Source organism: Musca vetustissima, unplaced genomic scaffold (assembly GCF_032173495.1).
Source record: "Musca vetustissima isolate MV318-11 ecotype Yass unplaced genomic scaffold, APGP_CSIRO_Mvet_v1 utg3682, whole genome shotgun sequence".
Classification (NCBI taxonomy): domain Eukaryota; kingdom Metazoa; phylum Arthropoda; class Insecta; order Diptera; family Muscidae; genus Musca; species Musca vetustissima.
The window spans coordinates 252,228-277,083 of record NW_026879861.1 but is presented as its reverse complement, the minus strand read 5'-3'; the positions used below and the strand labels follow the sequence as shown (position 1 = coordinate 277,083).

The following is a 24,856-nucleotide window of genomic DNA, read 5'->3' as shown; positions in this document are numbered from 1 at the left end:
TCTTCCATATCGACCCTACCCCTCAACGTTATTTTACATTCCAAATTTCAAGTTTTTAACTCAATCCATTCACATGCTACGAAATTGTACCAAATTTAGTACATTTTCGTACTTTTCGGATAGTTATAGTTCGAATTTCCAAAAACCCTTTAGTACATCTATCCTACAGTCAATCAACGACCACCAACCCAAATTTCAGAGTTCTAGCTCCACCGGTTCGCCAAATACAAATGTTATCACATTTAGTACTTTTCGTACCGTTCTAGTACGAATTTCCAAAAACCCAGCCTTATCCGTCACCTTTGGACCAAGAGTGACCCTCACCCAAAATTTCATGATTCTAGCTTCAGCCGTTTCGTCTTGATTCGTTTGATGAATCGTTAAATCAGTCAGTCAATCAGTCAGTCAATCACTTTACTCTTTTATTAGTATAGATAAAATTTGACAGATGGTCTGTTAATAAATATTCTTATCGGACCAATTTTAGTAATAGCCCCCATATAACTGCAGGCCAAATATTCAGTATTTTGGTAGGGTGTTTAACCGAATCGGCAGTAATGTGGCTGTAATTTGAATTTTTATTAGGTACCAAATCACCCTACATATAAAATCAATTATTTTTTTTGTGGGTTTAGTACATATTTTTCATCAATCTAATATGATCAATACAATTTTTTCCAGTGTGGGTGTTACCAAATGCATTTCAATTTTTCAATATAATTATATCGAACGTTTGCCAGTTTAAATATGGGTTATTAACTATTTATAAATGATGATTAATTATTTTCATTTGTGTTATAATATAATTTTCTGCGTAACCCCTATTATTGCAAAATTGTTTGTTGTTGTTGTTATCTAATAATATTTGAGGGGTTAATAAATAACAATACAGTGTTTTGAAAATGAAAAGCAATGTGGGTAATATTAACAAATTGCCTTGAATCGGTTGGAACTGTTATATGGGACATATAACAAATCATGATATAGGGGCCAATTTCTATAATAAATCTAAAACATTTCGAACCCTCAAATAATGACCATCATTTGTGGAAATTTCGTGTAAGGGATTTGAAAATTACTAATGTTTGGCTTTCTTCATAGTGAAACAAAATTTCAAAGATTAGCCCAGTGGAAGTTAATGATATTATTCATTGTTTTCGAAATCCAAAATCCTTGCAATTTGGAAGTTTTTTTTTTGTTTGATACCGTTTTTTAAAATGTTTTGAAAATAAAAAATGTTTTCTTTGTTACATGTTTTGAATGTCAATATACAATTCCAAATCTTATACCAAAGACAGACGACAGCCTTAATTTGCATTAAATAGTTCTTAATTTGAATTAATATTTACCCCTGACAGACGAGAGTTTCTGCATTTATGAGCCAGTTTTTTTGTTTCAAAACTATTGTTTGTCTGTGTGTAGGAAGAAAATATGACATTTTTTACAATATTTTTTAGGATTACATCTTTATGAAAACGATACACGACAGACAGGGCGAATAACAGCTGTATATGATAAAACAAGCTCGAGGGAATGTTGTATTTTGCCTTTATTTCTAATTTTTATTTTCATAAACGTAAACAAATTTGACAATAATCAATTTATTTTCTACAGCATTGCCATATTGAAATTGCTTAATTCATATAAATTCAGTTTCATTTTGTGCATTTACAACACATAAAATTGAGGATAATGTTCAAGTTAATTTGAATTAAGGCTGTTAATTCAAATTAAGGCTGTCGTCTGTCTAGGCTATTATCGTATAAATAAAATAAATAAAAATAATCATCATCGCCATTATAATCAAATGGAACACAATTCCAATAGAAATAAATCTCCAAATACAAGCGGGCATTAACTTCAAATTAAAAACAAACCAAAAAAAAAAAACAAAACATTAATTTGAGAGATCATAAAAATAGCCAAAAAGCGACAAACAACTTTAATCTCAAGTTCATTAACAGTTTGCCGGGTGAATTTGTAAATTCTGCTTGTATGGCGCGCAGTCGTAAAGCCAGCCAGTTGTAGCCCACTCAAAAAGAACAAAACGGAAAGTCGTTCAAAACAAAAGTTCGAGAAAAAGAATAAACAACACTGCCAGAATGCCGGTGGCTGAAATAAAAAACCTGTTCCGATGATTTAGTGCGATTTTAGCAAAACAAAATAAAAAAATTTTTGTAATGCAACGATTGCTTTCGTAATTATATATCACCCGTTCACAGTGGAAACTTTTCAGCGCGCATCATGGAAAAGTTTTTTTTGGTTTTACTTTGATGAAACTAACTGACTGAATGTCCGGAATAAAACAGAAAAAGGGAAATACAAAAATATGACGTGAAAGGATTGAAGAATCAAGGTCATGGTAATTTAATGTAATCATGTAGCGCCTTTGTTTTTAAACGCAGAGAAGAATCTCGAATTGGGAAATTCCATTAAGAACTTTTTGTTGTACCCTCCGTCATAAGGTGGTAGGGTGTATATTAAAATTGTCATTGCAGTTGTAATAATTCGAAATATTGCTCCGAAACTGCATAATAATTCGACTCAACGATTTATGACCGCCCAGAGAAAATGGATGAAGCTAGAATCTTGAAATTTGGGGTGAGGGTCACTCGTAGTCCGAAGTAGGTATACGCAAATCGAGCGCAAAAGACTACTTTTAGACTTTTCGTTTTTTGCCGTTGACTAAAGGGCTAAGGAGAATGCTCGCGTTGAGCCATCCGTTGCGTTATGTGTTATCGAAAATACAACAACCACAAGGAAACGATAACAAAAACGCTCGATGTTGATGTGCGCTGTGCTTCGGAGTTAAATATATTTTAACGCTCAACGCGAACATTCTGTTTAGCCCTTAATATTTGACTTTTCGATCTTTCGATTTTGTTATACCTGTTCAAAATCGATTTTCGACTTTTACCGATTTGTTTTCAACAGACTTTTGGCCTGTTCCCGTACTGCAAGAATCTACTACTTTTTACTACGATAACACATTTTTCCTTTATGAAATCGAACAAAATAGTAAAACTAGTAGATTCTTGCAGTAGGGGAACAGACCAATAGTCTGTTGACAACAGACAAAATAATAGTACGTTTACATTGTACCGGATTTCGTTAACCCAATGGGTTTCAATTGTCAATTCCATTGTATACATGTCAAATAAATCCTCATAGAGTAGGTTAACACGGTAAAAAATTTTAATGTATATGCCGTTCAAAGTTCTTGAATGAATAATTTTTGGGCAATTTGAGCTTTGTGATAATAAATTTATTTTTGAAGAATATCGAAAGCCGACTTTGCAATTTCCTCATATATCTAAAGTCGACTTCCACTTTTCTATACAAAAAGTCGATTAATCGATTTATTTATCCCTAGTCCGAAGGTGTCAGATAAGGAAAAATGTACTAAATTTGTTAAAATTTCGTAGCATGCATGGTCCAATAAGTAGGTTGTGTCAGAAGCAATCGTTATCGACAATTTTGGAGTAAAATACCCCATACTGTCAAATGTTTTGTTTACGTTTTCACACAATTTAGTCGAAATCGAAAGCATTTTGACAGCTCGGGTGAAATCATCTGGCCTTATCGGGCGACGATATTATTGGGTCATGGTAGCATGTGAACGGATAGAGCTAAAAACTTGGAATCTGGAATGCGAATCAAGGTTAAGAAATATGGTCGATATAAGGAAGTGCTTTCGGAAGTGTGTACTCATATGTACGAAAAGTACTAAACGTTACTAAATTTGGTACAATTTGAATTTGGAGAAACGGATGGAGCTTGAATCCTGAAATTTGAAATTAACATTACTAGCGAAGTGTAACATTGGTTAGTTTTCGAAGTTTGTACTTATATGTAAGAAAAAAACACTAAATGGTGTTTTATTTGGTACCATTTGGATTTGGTTGAACCGAAATAAAATTATTTCTGTATTTTAGAATTGAGGTTTGTATGTAATTTTAGAAATTCGTCCCATATGTGGTACTAAAATTGTTACAATTTGAATTTTAGGTGAACCAATGGAACTGGAATTGTGAAATTTGGATCAGTGTTGGTGTATGTAGGATGTTTTTGGTAGTTGCACTGAAGTGTACTAATTTTGGTACAATTTGGATTTGTTTTAACCGATAGGGCTGTAATCCTGAAATTGGAAAATAAGATGTCTATTGGATTGTTGATGTAAAGAGTTACGGAAATTTATATTAATGCGCATTAAATGGTACTAAATTTGATACAATTTGTATTTATGTGAACCATAAAGTTCAAATCATGAAATTTGAAATTAGTTTTGGAACTAAGTACTACAATTGTACAAAATGTAATAAATGATACCAAACAGAGCTAGATTTCTGTTGCTTTATAATCCGTTCTAAAATCTTGTTGCACAGTGTAATTAATTTTTAATTGTTTAATGGTATTTTCACTTTGAAATTTTTTACTGTTTTATTTTTAAATTTGTATCCAGTTTAGAAATTTAAAAAAAAAATACTTAATATTTATAAGCCGCATTAAAAGGATGCCATAATATTTTTATTTTAACCAAAAACAAGTATTAACATTTAAAATTGAATAAAATTACTTAATTAAGAAATACGTAAGGGTGTGAATCACAAGATCTGTGTATTGACGATATTTTTGGAGGTCAATCTTTATAAGTTCCTTTTTTATTGTATTCCTGGAATTGAAATACGTAAATATACATACTGTGGGAAAAATCCAAAATAATAACTCAAAAAAAAAAAAAAAAAAAAAAATAACCTCAAATTACTGAATAATAGGGAGTACCATACAAAAGTTTGGGTTAATATTGATAATTTTTGCTAAAGGGATTTTTACGCGATGAGAATCCAAAATATAAAATCCAACAGTCAAGTAAGCTGAAAAACATGCCCGAACACCTCAAAATGCCAAATCAGAGCTCTATTTCTATAGTGAGCTCAAACGTGATTTTAAAACACGATGGTCTGACGATCGAATACGCAATTAGTCATACAATTTTTTTTGTAATAATTACTAATAAATTTATTCGAGTAGAAAATTAAATTTCAAAACTTGTTTTTATAGAAATAGAAATTAAAAAAGTTCATTGATCTTTTGTACATTTATGTATTTGCGTAACATTTTTTTCGTACTCTCACTCAAAATCAAAATAAATATTAAAGATATATAAATTGTTTAAATATTTTTGAATAGACTATTATTATCTAATATATATTTTTTTCAACGACGAAATTTCAATCGTCGGCTAGCAAGTTCTTTAAGCTTTGAGTTAATTATAAACATCCTGCATGACTAGGAACATCAATATACCGAAAATTAAACAGACATCTATTATGGGAGTTTCGAAAACCTTTTAAATAGGGAAAATCGTTTTCAAAATGCCGCAAATTAGACAGGACCTTATTGGAGCTGTAAAGGTAAGCTTTTTTCAAAAGATATTTATCGTCATCAAAGAACACAGAATGCCAAATTACATCCATTTCGGTTGAATGCGCAAAAAAAAAAAACTTTAAAATACCGAATATGAGGCGGAAAATTTATATGTGGGCTAGGTTAAAATATGGACCGATATCGAACATTTTCTAAAGAAGGTATATATCATCCTCCAATAACTCGCAATTAATGGTCTGTTCCCGTACAGCATGAATCTAGTAAAAAATAGTAGATTCTTGCAGTAAGGGAACATACCATAAATATAATATAAATGCCGAAAATAAGATAATTTATATAGGAGCTATATATCCCGGCGACCGATATATCCCATTTGCAATACCAAACATCCTAGCAGTGAGGTGTGAGTATGTGCAAAAGTGATATCTTTGTCTGATTTCAACGTATATACCTTGGATAGGATTAAAAAAAAAAAACACAGAAAAACGTCCCTTTTTTTAGTCCTCAGTCCTGATTTAGATTAGGCGAGATTACTTGCGGCAATTCGTATCGTTCTCTTTTGGACATGCTTCAGGCGTCTATACAAAGCAATTCGGTTTCAAAAATATTTATACCCTACACAACTATGTTGTCAGGGTGTTATAGCTTTGTGCAGCCCCAAAAGTTTGTAACGCCGCGAAATATTGGTCCTAGACCCACCTTTAAGTATACCGATCGTCATATTTCGACTAACTGAGTCGATTTAGACATGTGTCCGTCCGTCTGTCCATTTATAATTTGTAAACACGATACAGGCCACAGTTATAGACCAATCTCTGCGAAATTTTGAATGTAGGATGGGATCTGGCCGAAGAAGATCCCTATTGTTTTTGGTAAAGATCGGTTAATATTTAGGGGATGAAATTGACCAAATACTTAATTTTTGTCGGTTTTTCTGGGCGTTCCAGAGGCCGCAGTTATGGTCCGAACATCGTGAAATTTTACATGGAGAAGGGGATCGAGTCAAAGAATAAGCATGTCTGTTTTGATAAAGATCGGTCATTATTTAGCGGGTCAAATGGACCCTGACTTTTGTGTGAAAAATTACGAAATTTGTATTCTGTGGTGTATATACTTGCCATATACCCGAGAAGTTGATAGTATATCCAAGAAGAGTTGTTGACCTTCAAATTAATAACAATTGTATGGCTGTATGTACTCTGGTGTAGGAATTATACGTAATTTGGTTTGGGTTTTTGTACATAGCATTACTGTTACACCATTAGAGGACGGAAATGTCGCGCTGATCGCTTTGAAATTGTACATGAAGTTCCGATTATGGTCAAGAACGACGCCTATAGTTTTCGGTGAAGTTACGATTTCATTCAGGGGGCGCAATGAACCGAAAACTTTAATTTTTGTCCGATTTTCTAATCGCTCTAGAGGCAATTATTATATGCAGAACATCACATATTTTACAAGGTGAAGGGGATCTGACCAAATACTTAGAGCGGCTGTTTATATGATGATCGATCAATATTCTGAGGGTCAAATCAACCCAAAACCTAAAGTGACCAATTATTTTATTTTATGGCGTAAAAATTCACTTCAAGAAAAACATTTTGGAAAATTTGCCAGGCTTAGAAAGTGGAGTTGTTGATCTATAATCGCTTAAGAGTGTGAAAATATCACGAAATATTGCCCACGCTCAAAATATAGAACCGCATAAAGTTTGCTTTTCGTGGTAGTTGTGTGGGGTATCATATGGTCGGCCCCGTCCGCTACGCTCACTGTTTTTTTTTTTTACATTTTGTGATCATGTTCTGGATTGGTATTTCAAATTACTGACACTGCAAACAAAATACACAAAACGAATTGCCAGAAAATTGCCGGTACGAGCAATTTTTTTCAATTTCTATTCCCATGCCTCTCTCTCCTGCAAACAGAGACTTGCCGCAAGTAAACTTATGTAATCGAAGATAATAGTAAAATCTAGTAGATTCTTGCAGTACTGGAAGAACAGGCCAATTGTTATTGATTTTCGTTTCATTGAATTTTGATTTCTATTTTTTTTTGCAAATAATTGCACATGCATGTTATACGTTCAGACATACATACATACGCATATAATTGAATAATGAATGCATTAATTTGTAATATAATTTAATAATGGAACTCACCTAGGAACACAAACGGAATGGAATAATCCATAGTGACGTAAAACATGCAAAAGTTCTGGAGCTGTACGGAATGCACCCATAATACTAAACATGGCCAGCATGGTATTCCAGATAATTAATGGACCACGTAACTGAAATCTGTAAATTAACAGAAGAAAAGAGAAATAAAATGAAAGGGATGATGTATTAGTATAAACACAAAAATATTAAAAAAAATTGTTTTAATTCAAATATTTTTTATACAACAACATCAGCAATAATAATATATAAATTATAAAAATAAATTCGTATTAATTAAAATTAATTTAGTTATGTACTAAGTCCAACTGGCGTTGAACGTAACACGAAAGCTGCAAAAAAAAAATCAAGGAAAAAAAATATTAAAGCGCAAACGGTATTTTCTGTTTTAATTCGAAAATATGCAAGATTGTTTTTGACGTAGGCTATGTGAGAGCTAATTTATGCCTTCCCTTGTACTTTATAATTTCTTCGCATTGTTTTGGTTTATTTTTTTATATAAATGTGTTTTGCATTTGACTAAGGAAAAATATAGAACTCAAACGACAGAGTATTCTAGCTCTCGAATATGTAATATATATGTTAAATTTCCATTGGAAATGTTTTAGCATAAAAATATTCAGTACGGTTTGACGTGGGACCTAGAGATACGTAGATGGGCGCAAAAGTCGACCTTCTTTATAGTAGTTTTACATTATACTGGATTTCGTTAAACCAGTGGGTTTCAATTGTCAATTCCATTGTATACATGTTAAATAAATCCTCACAGGGTAGGCTAACCCGGTAAACAGCTCTAATGTAAAAGCCGTTTTAGACTTTTTGATTTTTTGCCGATATTTAAACTTTTCGATTTTTGACTTTGACTAAAAGGACAACGCCTATACTGTTCGGTGATGATCAGATAATAATTTTGGGATGAAGTGGACCGAAAACTTATTTTTTCGAGTCGATCTATAGGCCACAATTATAAGCGGAACATCACAACACACGGTGATGGGAATCTGGAGAAGTAATTAGAAGGGCTGTACTGTATATTAGTAATATTCGGCAAATATGGCAGTGTAAGAAGAGATGCTGTTGACCTCTAATCGGGCAGGAGGGTGCAAAAATCACGAAATATTGCCCAGGCTCGGAATAAACATCCGCAGAAAGTTAGAGTTCCGTGGTAGTTGTGTAGGGTATCGTATGGTCGGCCCCGTCCGACTATACTGCCCCGCTCACTGGTTTTTATATGTGTCGTCCATAGTCAGGCCTTGATATATGAAATCCATATAATATATATATCTACTAGTTGCATATAAAATATAAGCTCTGAAACATTTTGTTGCCTTCGACTTTTAGACTCTTCAATACAAAAAGTCGACTAATCGATTAGTCGAAAGTCGATTTAGTTATCCCTAGTAGAACAATGTATTGTGCTCTTTAACATTCGGAAAAATTAATTTGCCAATTTGAATTAACCCATGAATACATCTGATAACACTGTGCGACAAGATTTTGAGAATGAGGAATTTTGTGTAGAACATTTCCTCCCTCTAGTTTGATTCCTTGTGCGTCCTTTTCGTCCTTAATTTATTGAGCCGGATTCCAATTATCACAAGATAAGATTTTTTATCCTCGCAATATTCTACAAAAATTTTGCTCATTAGAATTTAAAATATCGATTACTCGCCTTTGAGGAGAGAAATCGATATTTTAATTTTCGATATTTTAATTTTAACGTAATCTATTCTATTCTAAATTTTACCCGCTTCTTGCCATTAAAACCCTATATGCATTTCAATAAATTCAGTATGCAGGTTTTGCAAACGGAATAACAATACTGTGGAGTTTATAATTCTAAATTTAATATAAGAAATGCTCTACTTCTACACTAGGCAACGATTTCGTAGACCTCCCGATGACCCCACCAAAACAGTTACAATTTCGCAATCAACAAATGAAAAAATCCAGTTTTCTGGGATATTTCCAATATTTATGATAATTAGGAAGATTATCGTTGTTAAAATTACACATTTGCATTACGTGAAATACAAGTTCTATGCTTTCCAGTTAATAATTAATACAAATTAAAAATAAAAATAAGTCAACACAACAATACCAAATTAGAAGGTACAAAAATACGTCAAATACCTCAGAGAGTACATTGACGTAGTAGATTTTTTTATTAGTCGTGAGGTTGTAAACCTTGCAAGTCTAATTGAATTTTTTTTTCAATATAGATTCATGCCGAGAATTGTTTAATACAGGCATGAAGAGCTTTTACATACATTTAAATATTTAAAAAAAATTTGTCATAAATTAAATTATTTTCTAATGACCCGAGAGATCATCATGACCTAAATCGAATACTCCGGCCTATAGACAGAGGACTTGAATAAGGTCTGATGATATAGATAGAGAGATCTTCTATAGCACTGTGCGAAATGGAAATTTCCTACGCAGAAGAAAAAATTCACCATAGGTCAAAGTTCGAAGATATGTCGCGACTATTTTTTGGCTGGCGACCCTATTATACATGGAGTGATTTCTCAATACATATCTTGATTTATAGAAATTGTATATATTTTCTTCAGTATGTACTTACTCTTTTTGTACTCGATTTATTAATCGGGACTCCTATTATCAAAAAATCTAATTTTTCATCTTCGCAATGTTCTACAAAAATGTTGCTCATAAGATTTTATATGGGGTCGTCAAGGAAAGAACCGATTTTCTGAAGATTTGAACATTCAGAAAATAAAACTGATAATAGCCCGGTTCAATAAATTTGGCGCGTTTGTTTATTACTTTTCTAATGCAATGCACATAAGGTATTAAAACCGGTTCAACAATTTTGGAATCCGGTTCTTTCTTCCTTGAAATTAGGGGGGTTTTTTGGCTTATTTGACCTAACTATATATGTTTTTGTTAAATAATCCGACATTTATTCATTATAAAGACTTTTTACTGAGTATATATTGAAATAAATACTTTGAAGACCGCACCTAAAATTTTATGAGCAACATTTTTGTAGAACATTTCCAGAATGAAAAAAATGACATCCTGTGATATATGGTCTCCGGTTCAATAAATATTCTACAAACAAATTCCTCATTCGATTCTATTGAAGAAAGTAATTTCTAAAAAAAATAAATACAATGGCTGCAAATCAAGATATTAAATAATCTCTTCATATATAATAGGTTAAGGAAACCGTCGAAGAACTTTCGTGATCAAAAGTCTTCATAGAGGTCTGCTATAGGCAGACGACTGACTGATATTTGATTAAAATTACCATTCAAAATAATTTTGAGGACTTCATTAATATCATAGTCGGTAATAACCTTATATCGAAGGGACACGGCAACCTCGGGACGTAGTTCATAAATATAATTTTATTTGCATCATTTATATATCAAATTGCGAATTCTCTATCTGAACTGTTAATTTTGGCAAAATGTTCTTAACTAATTGTAAAGTTTTAGTCGCTCTAGCCAACGGATTTATACCAGGTCTATGGATTAAGACCCTATCTTTGGGCCTAATCTGAAAAAAGAAGCCAAAATACCGAATTCTGTTAAAAACAAGTTATTGAAAATCTCCATATTGCCGTATGATCCGAATCATGATCCAATATTTATAACTGCTGAAAATTTGATTGAAATGCGTCCCTAAGCATCTGATATATTTGTAGAATGTCAAATATAAAATCACAGCAAAAAATCAAACTTGTTAAATTCGACCGTGCCGAACTTTTCTTACCTTCTAAAATTACTTGAAAAGTTCGAGAACTTTATATGGTGATTGTGACATTGTAAATTGCAGACAAAATTATGCGGGGCCTTTGTATGGAAGCGATCTAAAAATCATGAACCGAAAATGGGTCGTGATTCTTTGTATATGTGGGTTGTGCCAACACTATATTTATACCATACACAAATATGTTGTCAGGGTATTATAGCTTTGTGCAGCCCCAAGAGTTTGTAACGTCGCGAAATATTGATCCTAGACCCACCTTTAAGTATACCGATCGTCATATCTGGGTTGTGCTAACACATGAACCTACATATAAAAATTTTAGCAAATATATTTATACCCTACACAACTATGTTGAGTTTGTAACGCCGCGAAATATTGGTCCTAGACCGACCTTTAAGTATACCGATCGTCATATATCGACTAGCTGAGTCGATCTAGACATGTGTGTTCGTCCGTCCGTCCGTGTGTCCATTATAATTTGTAAACACGATATAGGCCACAGTTATGGACCAATCTTCATGAAATTTTGCATGTAGGATGGGTTTTGCCCAATGAAGAACGCTATTATTTTTTGGTAAAGATCGGTTAATATTTAGGGGATGAAATGGACAAAATCCTTAATTTTTATCGGTTTTTCTGGTCGCTCCATAGACCGCAATTATGGCCCGAACATCGCGAAACAGCTATGCTTATTCTTTGGCCCAACCCAAAGAATAAGCATAGCTGTTTTGATAAAGATCGGTCTATATCTAGCGGGTCAAATGGAAATGGAAAAAAATGTGTGAAAAATTACAAAACCGGGTAAGAGGTGACAAATATCACGAAATATTACCCAGACTCGGAATAAACATCCGCAGAAAGTTCGAGTTCCGTGGTAGTTGTGTAGGGTATCGTATGGTCGGCCCGTCCGACTATACTGCTCCGCTCACTGGTTTTAAATTATATATTATTAAAAAAAATACCGAAATCTAATTGAGCCGTTGAGGTATATCAAAGCGTGGATCGGTAATTACACCCTTTAGTGGGAAGATTTAATAGCCCATTAAAATCCTAAATATATATTTTCAGCAAATATTTGTTTTTTCAAATGATAGCCACTTCGGTGGGAAAATGCTTCTAAGACCTTAAAAAACATCGAATATGTAGTTAGGCCGTTAAAATGGAGCTATATCAAATCAAATCTTTTAGTGGGAAGATTTGATAGTCCATGAGGATCCTAAATAAATATATTTACAGTCAATTCGGTTGAAAAACGTGCCTAAAGTTTCCTAAACACCGAATAATGGATGGTAACACTCTATGGGGGGCTACCTCAAAACATGGCCCAATAATTATTACTTTTAGTAGAGTAATTTTCTATCAAATGACAAAAATAAAAAAATATATTAAATTGGAGACAATTCGGTTGAAAACGTGCAAAAGTAATCTAAATAACGATAAATGGGGGAGGATAACGCTCTATGGAGGCTACCTTGAAACATGACCCAACATTGATTGACCTAAGATGTGGTAGGTAGCGTGAAATGGGAACTATCCTATTGTGAATATTTCAAAGTGTTACAAACGGAATAATCATATCAATGTGTATTTGCCTATATTCTACATTTGAATTTTAATCGAAACAATTTCCTATATATAATTATTTAAGTGCAAATTTAATTATATAACTGGCGATTATTTTAATTATTTGATTTGAGGCGTCGTAAATTTATGGCGCAAATAAAATGCCTTCTTAAAAATGCATTTGTATTTTTTTATGTGTTTTAATTGTAATTGCCACAACAGTGGCAATAAAACAAGTAAAAAAATCAAATAATTCTAATTACAAACAAAGCCGGGCTATTATCTTCAAATCTACTAATTATGAATGAAAGGTATTTAACTGGGCATGGAATACAACAAATCTAATCTAATTCTGTTTACACTACGTCAAATTTTTTCTTCTTCTGTTTACATTACGGCAACTTTTTTCTTCCGAATTAAATCTGAGTTATTAAGATTTCCATTGGTTAATTTTTGAATTCGAAATGGATCAATGGTTAACACCCCCCAGCTCATCACAACGCGAGGACAATTTTTCTAATCTCTTAATCTATATTATGATATTTGAATATTCGCATCATTAATTTGTATATGGTGTGGCTGCGTGCATGTGTGTGTTTTTGCATACAAAATTGAAAATCTTCATCACACATCTTCTCGTTTACACCTAAAATTTATTTTACTTAACCAAATCAAGATTTGTCCAAAAAATAAATAATGGTGAATAATGGCAACATGTTTTATAGCTACATAAATGGCAACATTAAGATTGAATTTGATTACATTTCTAAAATAATAAACAAAAAAAACTGGATAACATTTTTTTATTTTCGATTTCGATTATTATTTTTATGTCGTTTTATATATTTGAAATAATATCAGAAATTCTTCCCCAAAACCTAATATGAATACTAAGTAGGGTGGGAAACCACATCAAAATATGACGAAATTGCGTATTATATTTCTGTATATTTGAAAAAAATTTGAAAAATTAGGAATATAAAAATACAAAAATAAATATTTAATTTTTTATGGTGAAGAAATTGTTTTATTATCTTTCTTCTAAATATCCACTTATTAAAACCAGTAAGGAAAGTAGTAAAGTCGGACGGGGCCGACTATATGATACCCTTCACCACTTTGGGTATATTCAATAGATGAACCCTACAGATGAACCCTTTTCGTCCGATTTAAGGTAAATGGGGTACCAAAGTCCCTATATATCTTTCGATTTGCACGAATTAGGTCTAGAATGATGTGTGCTAAATTTCGTGCAAATCGAGAGATATTAAGGGACTTTGGTGCATCATTTACATTAAATCGGACGAAAATATATACGGGAGCTATATCTAAATCTGAACCGATTTTCAAGAAATTTTACATACATCATTCTAGACCCAATTTAGTACACTGTGCCAAATTTCGCCCAAATGGGCGGATATATAGGGACATTGGTATACCCTTTACATTAAATCGGGCGAACATATATATGAGAGCTATATCTAAATCTGGACCGATTTTAAAGAAATTTTACACACATCATTCTAGACTCATTTCAGTACGCTATGCCAAATTTCGTGCAAATCGAAAGATATATAGGGACTTTAGTACCCCATTTACCTTAAATCGGACGAAAATATATATGGGAGCTATATATAAATTTGAACCGATTTTCACGAAACTTAGCACACATCATTCTAGACCTAATTCAGTAGGCTATACCAAATTTCGTGCAAATCGAAAGATATATAGGGACTTTGGTACCCCATTACCTTAAATCGGACGAAAATATATATGGGAGCTATATCTGAATCTGAACAGATTTTCACGAAACTTAGCACATATCATTCTAGACCTTATTCATTAGGCTCTATCAAATTCCGTGCAAATCGAAAGATATATAGGAACTTGGGTACACCATTTACCTTAAATCGGGTGAAACTATATATGCGAACTATATGTAAATATGAACCGATTTTCACGAAACTTAGCACACGTCATTCTAGACTTAATTCAATACGCTATGCCAAAATTCGTGTAAAACAAATGATTTTCAGGGACTTTGGTGCACCATTTACCTAAAATCGGCTGAAACTATATATGGGAGCTATATCTAAATCTGAACCGATTTTCACGAAACTTGGCACACATCATTCTAGACCTAACTCAGTAGGCTGTACCAAATTTCGTGCAAATCGAATGATATTTAGGGACTTTGGTACCTCATTTACCTTAAATCATTTACCAAATAAATGACCTGTGCCAAATTTCATCCAATTCGGATCATAAATGCGACATGTACTTTGTTTACAATTTAACATGCACAGACAGACGGACGGACATGCTTAAATCGACTCAGAAAGTGATTCTATGCATATTCTCAAAAGGAACCATGGGTCTATCTCGATTATTTTTGCCTGTTACAAACATATGCACAAAGACATAATACCCTGTACCACAGTGTGGTGAAGGGTATAAAAATGCTATTTGGCGAACACTATCCAATGCCTAGTATGTATCAAGGTTTATAGTTTTTTTTTTTTTTTAATTGTGACGGTTTTTTGGAGAGGCAGTACAGGGGATGTTGGACCTATATAGCCGTTACTAGCATTAAATCTACGATTCGTATAAATATTAAGATCTTCCATGTTTAGGAAAAATTGTCCATTTGCTTCAAATGAATTTTTATTATACCCTTGAAATTTGGCACAGCTTATCTATTTGGCCCAAGGACGAACCCAATTGAAATTGGGAAAAATCGGTTCAGATTTAGATATAGCCCCCATATAAATTTTCGTCCGATTTTCAGTAAATGGTGCACCAATGTCCCTATATATCATTCGATTTGCTCGAAATTTGGCATAGCGTACTGAATTGAGCATAGAATGATGTGTGCAAAGTTTCGGGAATATCGGTGCAAATTTGGATATAGCTCCCATATATATTTTCGTTCGATTTTATGTAAGTGGTCCAAAGTCCCTGTATATCCTTGGATTTGCACGAAATTTGGCATTGCGTACCGAATGAAGTCTAGAGTGATTTGTGTTAAGTTTCGAGAAAATCGGTTCAGAGTTGGATATAGCTCCCATATATATTTTTGTCCGATTTTATGTAAATGGTGGACCAAAGTTCTTATATATCCTTCGATTTGCACGAAATGTGGCATAGAGTAATGAATTGAGTCTAGAATCATTCTAGAATGATGTTTCGGGAAAATCGGTTCAGATTTCGATATGGGTCCATCATATGGATATGTATTCGTCCGATTCTACAAAAATGGTGCACCAAACTCCTAATGTTTGTTCGATTAACACGATATTTTGTGCAATGTATCAAATCGAGGCTTGAATGACGTTATTTCGTTTCGTTGAAATTGGTGCAGATGCAGCCATAGCTTCCATATGTATCGAACGGTTGTCGTACTGAATAACGTGTATCAATTTTGCTATAAATCGTTTTCCATAAATTTGTCCCATGGTACGCAGACTACTCCAAATCTGCCCGAATGAAATTAAATTTATCATAGGTTGCAGAAAGACATGAGCATGTTCCTTCGAGGGAACAGTGACATGCAATTATGAGGATACATATGTACAACATACCCAATGTGGTGAAGGGTATCTTATAGTCTGCCCAGTCCGACTTTACTACTTTCCTTACTGTTTTGTTTTTTTTAATATTTACCCCATTTTTTTGGGTATGCGCCACCATAAGGAAGCGATCGATGGTTACCATCTTCATATTTCATCTATATATCGAAAAAAATATTGTGAAGAGCGTTTAAGTTAAATGTTTTTCAAAATTGTGACCTCTTGTGAAGGAGGTACCAAAAGGAGTGACCCTCTTCGGACATGGTCTAAATTTAATGATGTATAAAGTGTGGATAAAATAGGACACATCAATCGGATGATATTTTATTTAAAAATTTTAATTTGAGGCGGATCATACCAGTAGCAGAGGACCAATGGATCATATCTGCGGACTTCGATATAACTTTTTTCACCTTGAGGAGTGAATATCAGAAAGGATGTACCAATGGGTCTCATCTTCATACTTGGCACAGATTTGGTAACAATTATAATGAACACAGCTTGAATCTAATCGAACACTCAATTCGCTAGATATTGGCTATACAAATGTGAAAGGAGATAACAAAAAAAGTGTAACCGATGGGTTTTCTCGTCGGATTCGATCTAAGTTTGGGAAAAATTATTACGATAAACGTATACTCGATTCTCCTGCTATTGTTGCATTTATTGATTTTTTTTCAATATTTTGAGCCTTAGTGGAGAAGACACGAGAAGGAGTGGACCGATGGATTTCATCTTTGGCCCGTTTCATATCATATGAGATTAACAAATTTTGAAAATATTGACATTTTCTGGTAGAGGATATAGACGCGGATGGATTTTATCTAGCTTTTTGCTAAAAATATTACGTTTTGCAAAGTTTAGATGAAATTGGATACTCTCTATTCGATCTATATGCGAAGTTCAATTTTTGAAAAAAAATATTGCACTTTGTGGTGACTGGTTGGTCCCATCTTTGGACTTGATATAGATTTTAGTAAAAAGAAGTGGAAAAGCGATAAGTTCGGCCGGGACGAACTATGGATACCCTCCATCATAGATATAAAGGTGGATGGTGGATGACCGATCAAGCCCATCTTCGAACTTGTCCTGCCTACAGACAAACAACGACTCTATGCAAAATTTTGGTGATCTATCTAAATTCGTTTTGAGGCTAGAGTGATTACAACAGACAGACGGACATAGAATTTTACGCTGATAATATATATATATATATTATAGGGTCGGAAATGATTACTTCGATGAGTTTCAAAGGGAAAAACAAAATTAATATACCCTCCATACTATGGTGGAAGGTATAAAAATACGATGTGTACATTTTCCATCAGAGATGGAGTGGTCTAAAAAATTTCCAAATTTTAGTATGTTGACGCTGAGTGGGGGAGGTAGCAGAAGGAGAACGAATGGATACCATCTTTGGACACGTTCTAGGTTTGGTTAAAATAATTCAATATTGTAAGTTTGAATGATATTGTATATTTCATTGACTTTAGGGTCGTATCTAATTTATTGCGCTCCGTACAGAAATACTCACCTTTTCAGCTTTATAGGGTTTGTAAGATGTCCGTATTACCCAAATACGTAAGGACTTTATTTGCATCTGTGCCAATTGAAAACGGCGAAAATGGATGAAAATATTTTTAAATTGATCGAAAAATTTTTATATTTGTAGAAAAATAAATTTTTCAATAATTGGAATTCTATTTTAAATTTTAAAAATGTTGACACTTTGTGTGACAGGTACTAGAAGGAATATATCGACAATCCCATATTTACATATTGTACAGGCTTGGTACAAATATTATTTTGTACAAAGTTTGGTTCCAACCGGATAATATCTCCACATTATATTCTAAAAAGTTTTCATTCAAATGTTGACAATTTTGTGGGGGGAGGTACCCGAAGAACTGCAACGATAGTCTCAAGCTTTAAACCTGATTTAAGAAAGTTTGGAAAAAATAGTACGATGTGCAAAATTTGGATGCAATGGATTACATTCTTCAATGTTAACGACCTGACCTGGACAGTCAGATTTTGTAAATCTACTTTTGTCTAAAAAGATTTTGGTTCAGAAAGACACCTGCAGATCGAAAACCAATACATATTTCGATAGGTCACATTTTTGATGTAACAAAGGTCATATACCCGCATTAGTCATAAAGCCGAAGCTATCAAAATTTTGACCAAAATTTTAGTCATGTGTCTGTTGAAAAAAAAACTAATTACTAATTTCAATTCGTCTTTATCAACAATCCAGTAACAATAACAATAAAATAAATGATATGAAATGAAATGTATATACATACGAGTAGAGATATTGTATAGTTCCGATTTATTGTGGGAAATCGAAGGGTAACCATACGTCCGTAAATTATCTAAATCGAATGTTGACAGCTGTAATAAATTCGTCGAATTTTGCGAAGAAATCGCATTAGTCATTCATTTTGGTTTGTTTTTATCAGCGTAGAGGATATTTATCGGTTTTTTTTATTATTTTTTTCGATAAGAAAGAAATAGACACCACTAATGAGGTTTGCAAAAGTAGTTTTATAGTTTTTTTATGAGTTTCTTATCAAATAAAATAATGACAATTATTGAGGAATGGAAGTGATTTTTTGGGGATTTTTAACGATCCAAGTTGGACATAAAGGGACTTCTTTTAATTTAGATTAAATATTTAAAAGAAAAAAATATTTATACCCTTCAAAAATAAAAGGACATAATTATTATTTTTTTAATAAAAAGTTATTATTTATTCGATTTTATTTCTTAACCCTTTCAGTGTCAAAAAAATGTTTGTCGGAATAAAAAATCGATGATTTTGTATTTAAAATCATATAAAGGGACATAGTTGAGAAAAAAATTGCAAATGTCATTTTAATCCTCGGACAGTTTCGTCTATCTTTAAGCAAAAACAAAAACATCAATAGTAACGGTACATAGGATAACCGAAAAATCGCAAAGAAAGAGAGTACTTTTAAATGTCGAATATATTCGACAAAAACACTGAAAGGGTTAATTTGTTAGTTTAAATAGACGAAATGGCATAGAAGGCTACATACAGCATGCCTATATTTAACCCTTTAGCCCAGAAATATTAGCCAAATATTCTCCCAATGTTCCCTTATTTGGTAAACAGTAGCATTGCATGCCAGTGGCAGCACTGTAATCAGAACCAACATTGTTTTTTGTATATTTGCCTTTCATACAGCACACAAACAACAAGCTTTTCAAACACAAGCACTCTCATACACACACAACGGAGCCTAGACATTCCATCTCAACGAGTAAAAAAAAAACAAATAAAGCTTTCACAAAGTACATGACAAAAGGGCAGACAAAAAAGCTTTTTTTCATTTCAAACAAGCATGGCTTGTGTAGCACTCAACGGCAGACGTCAAAGTTGCTGTTCAGTTGTTACTTTTATTTTCTATGGCCATAATTCTTAATGACTTCATATAACGCTGTTCGTTTATAGTTCAAGTTCGCCACTGTCATACTCGTGCCTAAATTTAACGAGTAAGGAAAACCATAATGTCTTGCTAATCGCTTGACAGAGCGCTTCTAGGCAGTGTGGAATTTCGTAATAGAAGTTTCACATGAAGCACAAATTTTTGCATGGGCACAGGTCGTCCCTTTGAACTGAAGTGCGCTGGAGTTCGACTACTTTTCGGACTTTGGCGCACACAACGGTTTGGGTGAAGCGATCTGCCCGATGAAGGAAAATACATATTTAAATTGGGAAGGAAACCAAGGGATGAATTTTATTAGTAATACTAAAGACTTTGCTCAATGAACGCCGTCGATCACTGAACGACATTGTATTTTCTTCTACACCTTGAGTGTTGTTCACAGGTCCACTGAACAGCGTCAAATAAGAACAATTTCATAAAAATATCTGTTAAATTGAATGAAGGTACGTGTAATATATTGTTGTCCCATTTCATGGAATGCGGTGCTTAAAAGATCCAATGCTGCAGTAGTGTTTTACGTATAGCTGGAGGGTCAGTAAATAATATAAAGCGACATTTAAAACCAAAGCACCCTCATAGACAACCGTGGAGCTGGAAACCACGGAAAATATCAAAGGTGTTCGGAACAACAACTGCAGCGCAAACAAGTGTGCTGCCGAATATAACGGAGTTATGCCATCGACCACTACCCATTAACAAAGTGGAGAAAATAGATAGGAAAGTCTTTCAAATGATTGTGAAAGGTAATCATTAATTCATGAACTGCCAGACCTTCATTGAACGATATAAGCAAAAAATGATCTAGTTCGTTCGATCACTGAACTGAACGAGATTGCCCAAGACTATTTTCTGCATCCCAGAATAGAACAATGGAGACTTTTTGGAAGATATATTCTATCTATAGAAGACCTTTCGGATGAACTTATTTATCACTATTCGGAACTTCTCTATAGTAGTCCTTTTGATTATTACAATTATTGCTTATCGCAAGGTGGAGTGGAATCCATAAGATTTGTAGAATACTCTTTCATATAGAGAACATTTAGAGGTTTTCCATAAATAAAATTATATAATTCTTAAGCCGCTCGTACAGATTTTTTCCATATGAATACCCAAAGCTACATATATGTAAAATAATATCTCAGCTACTGGGAAAAATTTTTCTCTATGAAAAAACTCTTTGAGGAATTTGTACTGGAAACATTTCCTTCAGTACTGGAAAAATTGCCTCTATTGGAAAAGTCTTACCTAGCTCCTGGGAAAAAATTCCTCGGCTATCAAAAAAACCTATAGGAAAATATGAAATTATTTTCTTATAAGAAAAAAAAACTCCCAGTTAAAAAGGAAGACTTTTTCCTATAAGAAAACAAATTTCCTGCTACCGAGGAAAACTTTTTTCTTTTTCTTATAAGAAAAAATCTTTGTTTTTTTATGACGACTTTTTCCTATAAGAAAACAAATTTCCAGCTATCGGGAAAAACTTTTTCCTATAGGAAAACATTTTTAGTCAAAAATATTCTTCAACTATTGATTATGGCGTTTTCCGATAGGTAAATATTCCGCAGCAAATGAGGAAGATTTTTCCAATAGAAAATATTCCACATCCACCAAGAAAGATTTTTTTCGAATAGAAAAAATCCTCAGTCACTGATCAAGACTTTTTCCAATAAAAAAATAGCTCAGTCTCTGAGGAAAACTTTTTCCTATCGGAAACAATTCCCCAGTCACTGGAGACAGCTTTTTCCTACAGGAAATAATTACTCAGATACTGAGGAAGCAATTTTTTCTATAGCCAAATATTCCTCAACAATTGAGGATGTCTTTTTCCAATAGAAAATCAGCAAGGGTGACTTTTTCCAATAGGAAAAAATCCTCAGTCACTGAGGAAGACTTTTCCCAATAGGAAAAAAATGCGTCATCCTCTGACCATTGGTCATCGAATATGAAAAAATCCTCCGTCATTGAGACTTTTTCCAATAGGAAAAAAATCCTTAGCCACTGAAAAAAGACTTTATCCAATAGGAAAAAATAATTAACCAGGCAGAATGTCGTTTTCCAAAAAAAAAAAAAAAAAAAAAAAAAAATCATCAGGAAGTCGTTTTCCAGTAAGAAAAAATTCTCAACCACTGAGGAAGACTTCATCATCTATAGAAGCAATTATTTGCAAGATATTTTATGTATGAGATCTACAGATCTTCTTCTATACGACATTTGAACTATGGACTACAGTAGATATCGGATATAAAAAATTTCCAAAAACTGGCGATTTCTTTCTTATATGGGTTTTTTTCTTATATGGAATTATCGGATATAAGAAAGTTTCAGAGTTTGAAAGTTTGCATATGTTTCTATTCATATAAATAATATTCTTTCAAATACCATTAAAAAGTATTTTATTTTTTTAAAAACATTTTCAATGTTAATAAATTGGCCAACAATCTTACATATTTTCTTATATGAAACGTTTTCTGATACCTTGTCAGCTTTGGTGTTTGACAAACATGTCTTATATCAGTGTTTTTCTTATACGCGTTTTTCTTATATGAAGCAATTTTTACACTGATAAGATGTAAAAAGGCTCGGTGTTTTTGATAATCTTTCTTATATGCGATTTTTTCTTATATAAGATGTGCTTATATCCGATATCTACTGTATTTTTAGTTAACTCTGAAACCCAACTATTCTTCAGTAATATTACTTTTAAACAAAATATTTGTACGACTTCCAAACACTGTGCCACCCAAAGACACAACAGAGTGCATCTTTTATGTAAAACTAACACAGCTACACACGTATGGTGTGAAAGCTTTCAAAAAAGCTTTATAGGCCATTTATATGCCACTTTTGTTTGCTTTTATTTACGGCGGTGAACATCTCCATATTTTATGAAGGAAATAATTCCCATTGACATGACCGAAAAGTATCCCTAAAATGTTCATAATTGCACCTAGATAGATTGTGCCTAATCTTAAATACTGTGAAAGAATATTTAGTCTTGCTGATCGCTTGACTAGTTGCTTCTAGGCAGTGTGAAATGCTATGCGGCGTTTCACATGAAGCACAATTTTTGAGTGGGCGAAGGTCGTCCCCATTTTGCAACCATAAGATACTTCGGTTGTGGTGCTGTTTGTCCCATTACTTTTCGGGTCGCAGTATTAGATAGCTGGGGTTTTCTTTGGTTTTTTGGGTGAAGCGATCTGCCCTGTAGATGAAATGATTGACGTTGGTGGAACAAGGAGAAGAATGGAAAGGAGGTGATTGGAAATTTGAAATTTTGATAAAATGACCTTCCAGAGGTGTCCTATAAATGGAGAATAATTCTCAGATACTCGGGAAGTGGTTTTCCAGTCCCAAAAAATGGATAGCTAGTTAGGAAGACTTATTTCACAAAGGAAACCCATTTTCCAAAAAGAAAATTTTTGCTGGGGAGAAATTTATCCAATAGACAAAACAAACTTAATACGAAAAAAGTGGCTCAGCTATAAGAAAATTATAATTTACAATAAAAAAATAACTGTTCCTTTAGACACTCAGAAAGAAAATTTCCAATAGCAACAAATTATCAAAGACTTTCCTTCTAATTGGAAAAAAATACTCAGTGATTGGCAATACTTTTTCTTTGGGAATAAATGTTCAACTAATTGGAAAGACTTTTTTCCTATTAGAAAAAATTCTCAGCAGCTGAGGATATTTTTCTCTATAGGAAGAAAATCTTCCTTAGTCCTGGAAAGAATTTTTTCTCTAGAAAAAGTCCTTAGACACTAGAAACAATTTTTCTCAGTGGCTGGGAAGACTTTTTCCTATGCTAAGAAGTATTCAAATACTTGGAAAGACTTGTTCTTAAAGGAAAAATGCCTCTGCTACTGAGGAATAAATTTTCCTAATGGAAAGGAGGATTTTCCTCAGTGGGAAAAGTATCCTCAGCTATCGAAAACGACTTTTTTCTATAGCAAAAAATCCTCAGTTACTGAGAAAGACTTGTTCTTATAGGAAAAATGCCTCTGCTACTCAGAAATACATTTTCCTAATGGAAGGAGGATTTTCCTCAGTGGGAGAAGTATCCTCAGCTATCGAAAAAGACTTTTTTCTATAGCAAAAAATCCTCAGCTACTGAGAAAGACTTATTTCCGATAGAAAAAATCCTCAGCTATTGGGGAAGACTTTTTCCGATAGGAAAAAAATCCTCAGCAACTGAGGCAGACTTTTGCCTTTGGAAACTAAATTTCAAATATAGGAAAAAAATTCTCTATACTAAGGAAGACTTTTTACTATAGGAAAATCTCCTTAGCTAATGCTAAGGTACAGAGGAGACGTTTTCCTATAGGAATGAGATCCTGTGCTACTGAGGAAGACTTTTTTCTCCAGGAAAAATTCTTTAGCTATTGGAAAAGACTTTTTCCAATAGGAAAAATAAATCCTCTGCTACTGAGGAAGGTTTTTTTCCTCTAGGAAAATATCCTTAGCTAATGAGAGAGACTTTTTTCTATAGGAACTAATTCCTCAGCTACTGAGGAAGATTTTCTCCAATAAGAAAAAAATCCTCAGCTACCGAGGAAGATTTTTCCTATAGGAAAAAAATTCCTCAGCTATTGACGAAGATTTTTTTCGATTGTAAAAAAATCCTCAGCTTTTCCAATAAGAAAAAAATCCTCAGCTACCGAGGAAGATTTTTTCCTATAGGAAAAAATTCCTCAGCTATTGACGAATATTTTTTTTCGATTGTAAAAAAAATCCTCAGCTACTGAGAAAGCGTTTTTCTTAAAGGAAAATTTTTCTCAGCTACGAAGGAATACTATTTCCGATAGAAAAAATTCTCTCTGCTATTGGGAAAGACTTTTTCTTATATGAAAAATATATGGAAAAATACCTCAGCTACTGATGAATATGTTTTCCAATTAGAAGTCTTTTTCCTATAGGAAAAATTACTCAGTTTCAGAGGGAGATT

General features: G+C 33.2%; 1 protein-coding gene and 1 non-coding gene across 2 annotated transcripts in view; one reads left to right on the top strand and one right to left on the bottom strand.

Moving 5' to 3' along the window:
* LOC133324984 (elongation of very long chain fatty acids protein 6) overlaps window positions 1–24,856 on the bottom strand; it is a 55,738-nt gene that overhangs the window by 3,955 nt on the left and 26,927 nt on the right. Inside the window, exon 2 of the mRNA XM_061533809.1 lies at window positions 7,548–7,685. Within this exon, the coding sequence (XP_061389793.1) occupies window positions 7,548–7,685 (138 nt within the window). The remainder of the gene's footprint in view (window positions 1–7,547; window positions 7,686–24,856) is intronic.
* Window positions 19,941–20,153, top strand: LOC133324985 (U12 minor spliceosomal RNA). The gene has a single exon (XR_009754146.1). It is a non-coding gene; the product is annotated as a U12 minor spliceosomal RNA (small nuclear RNA).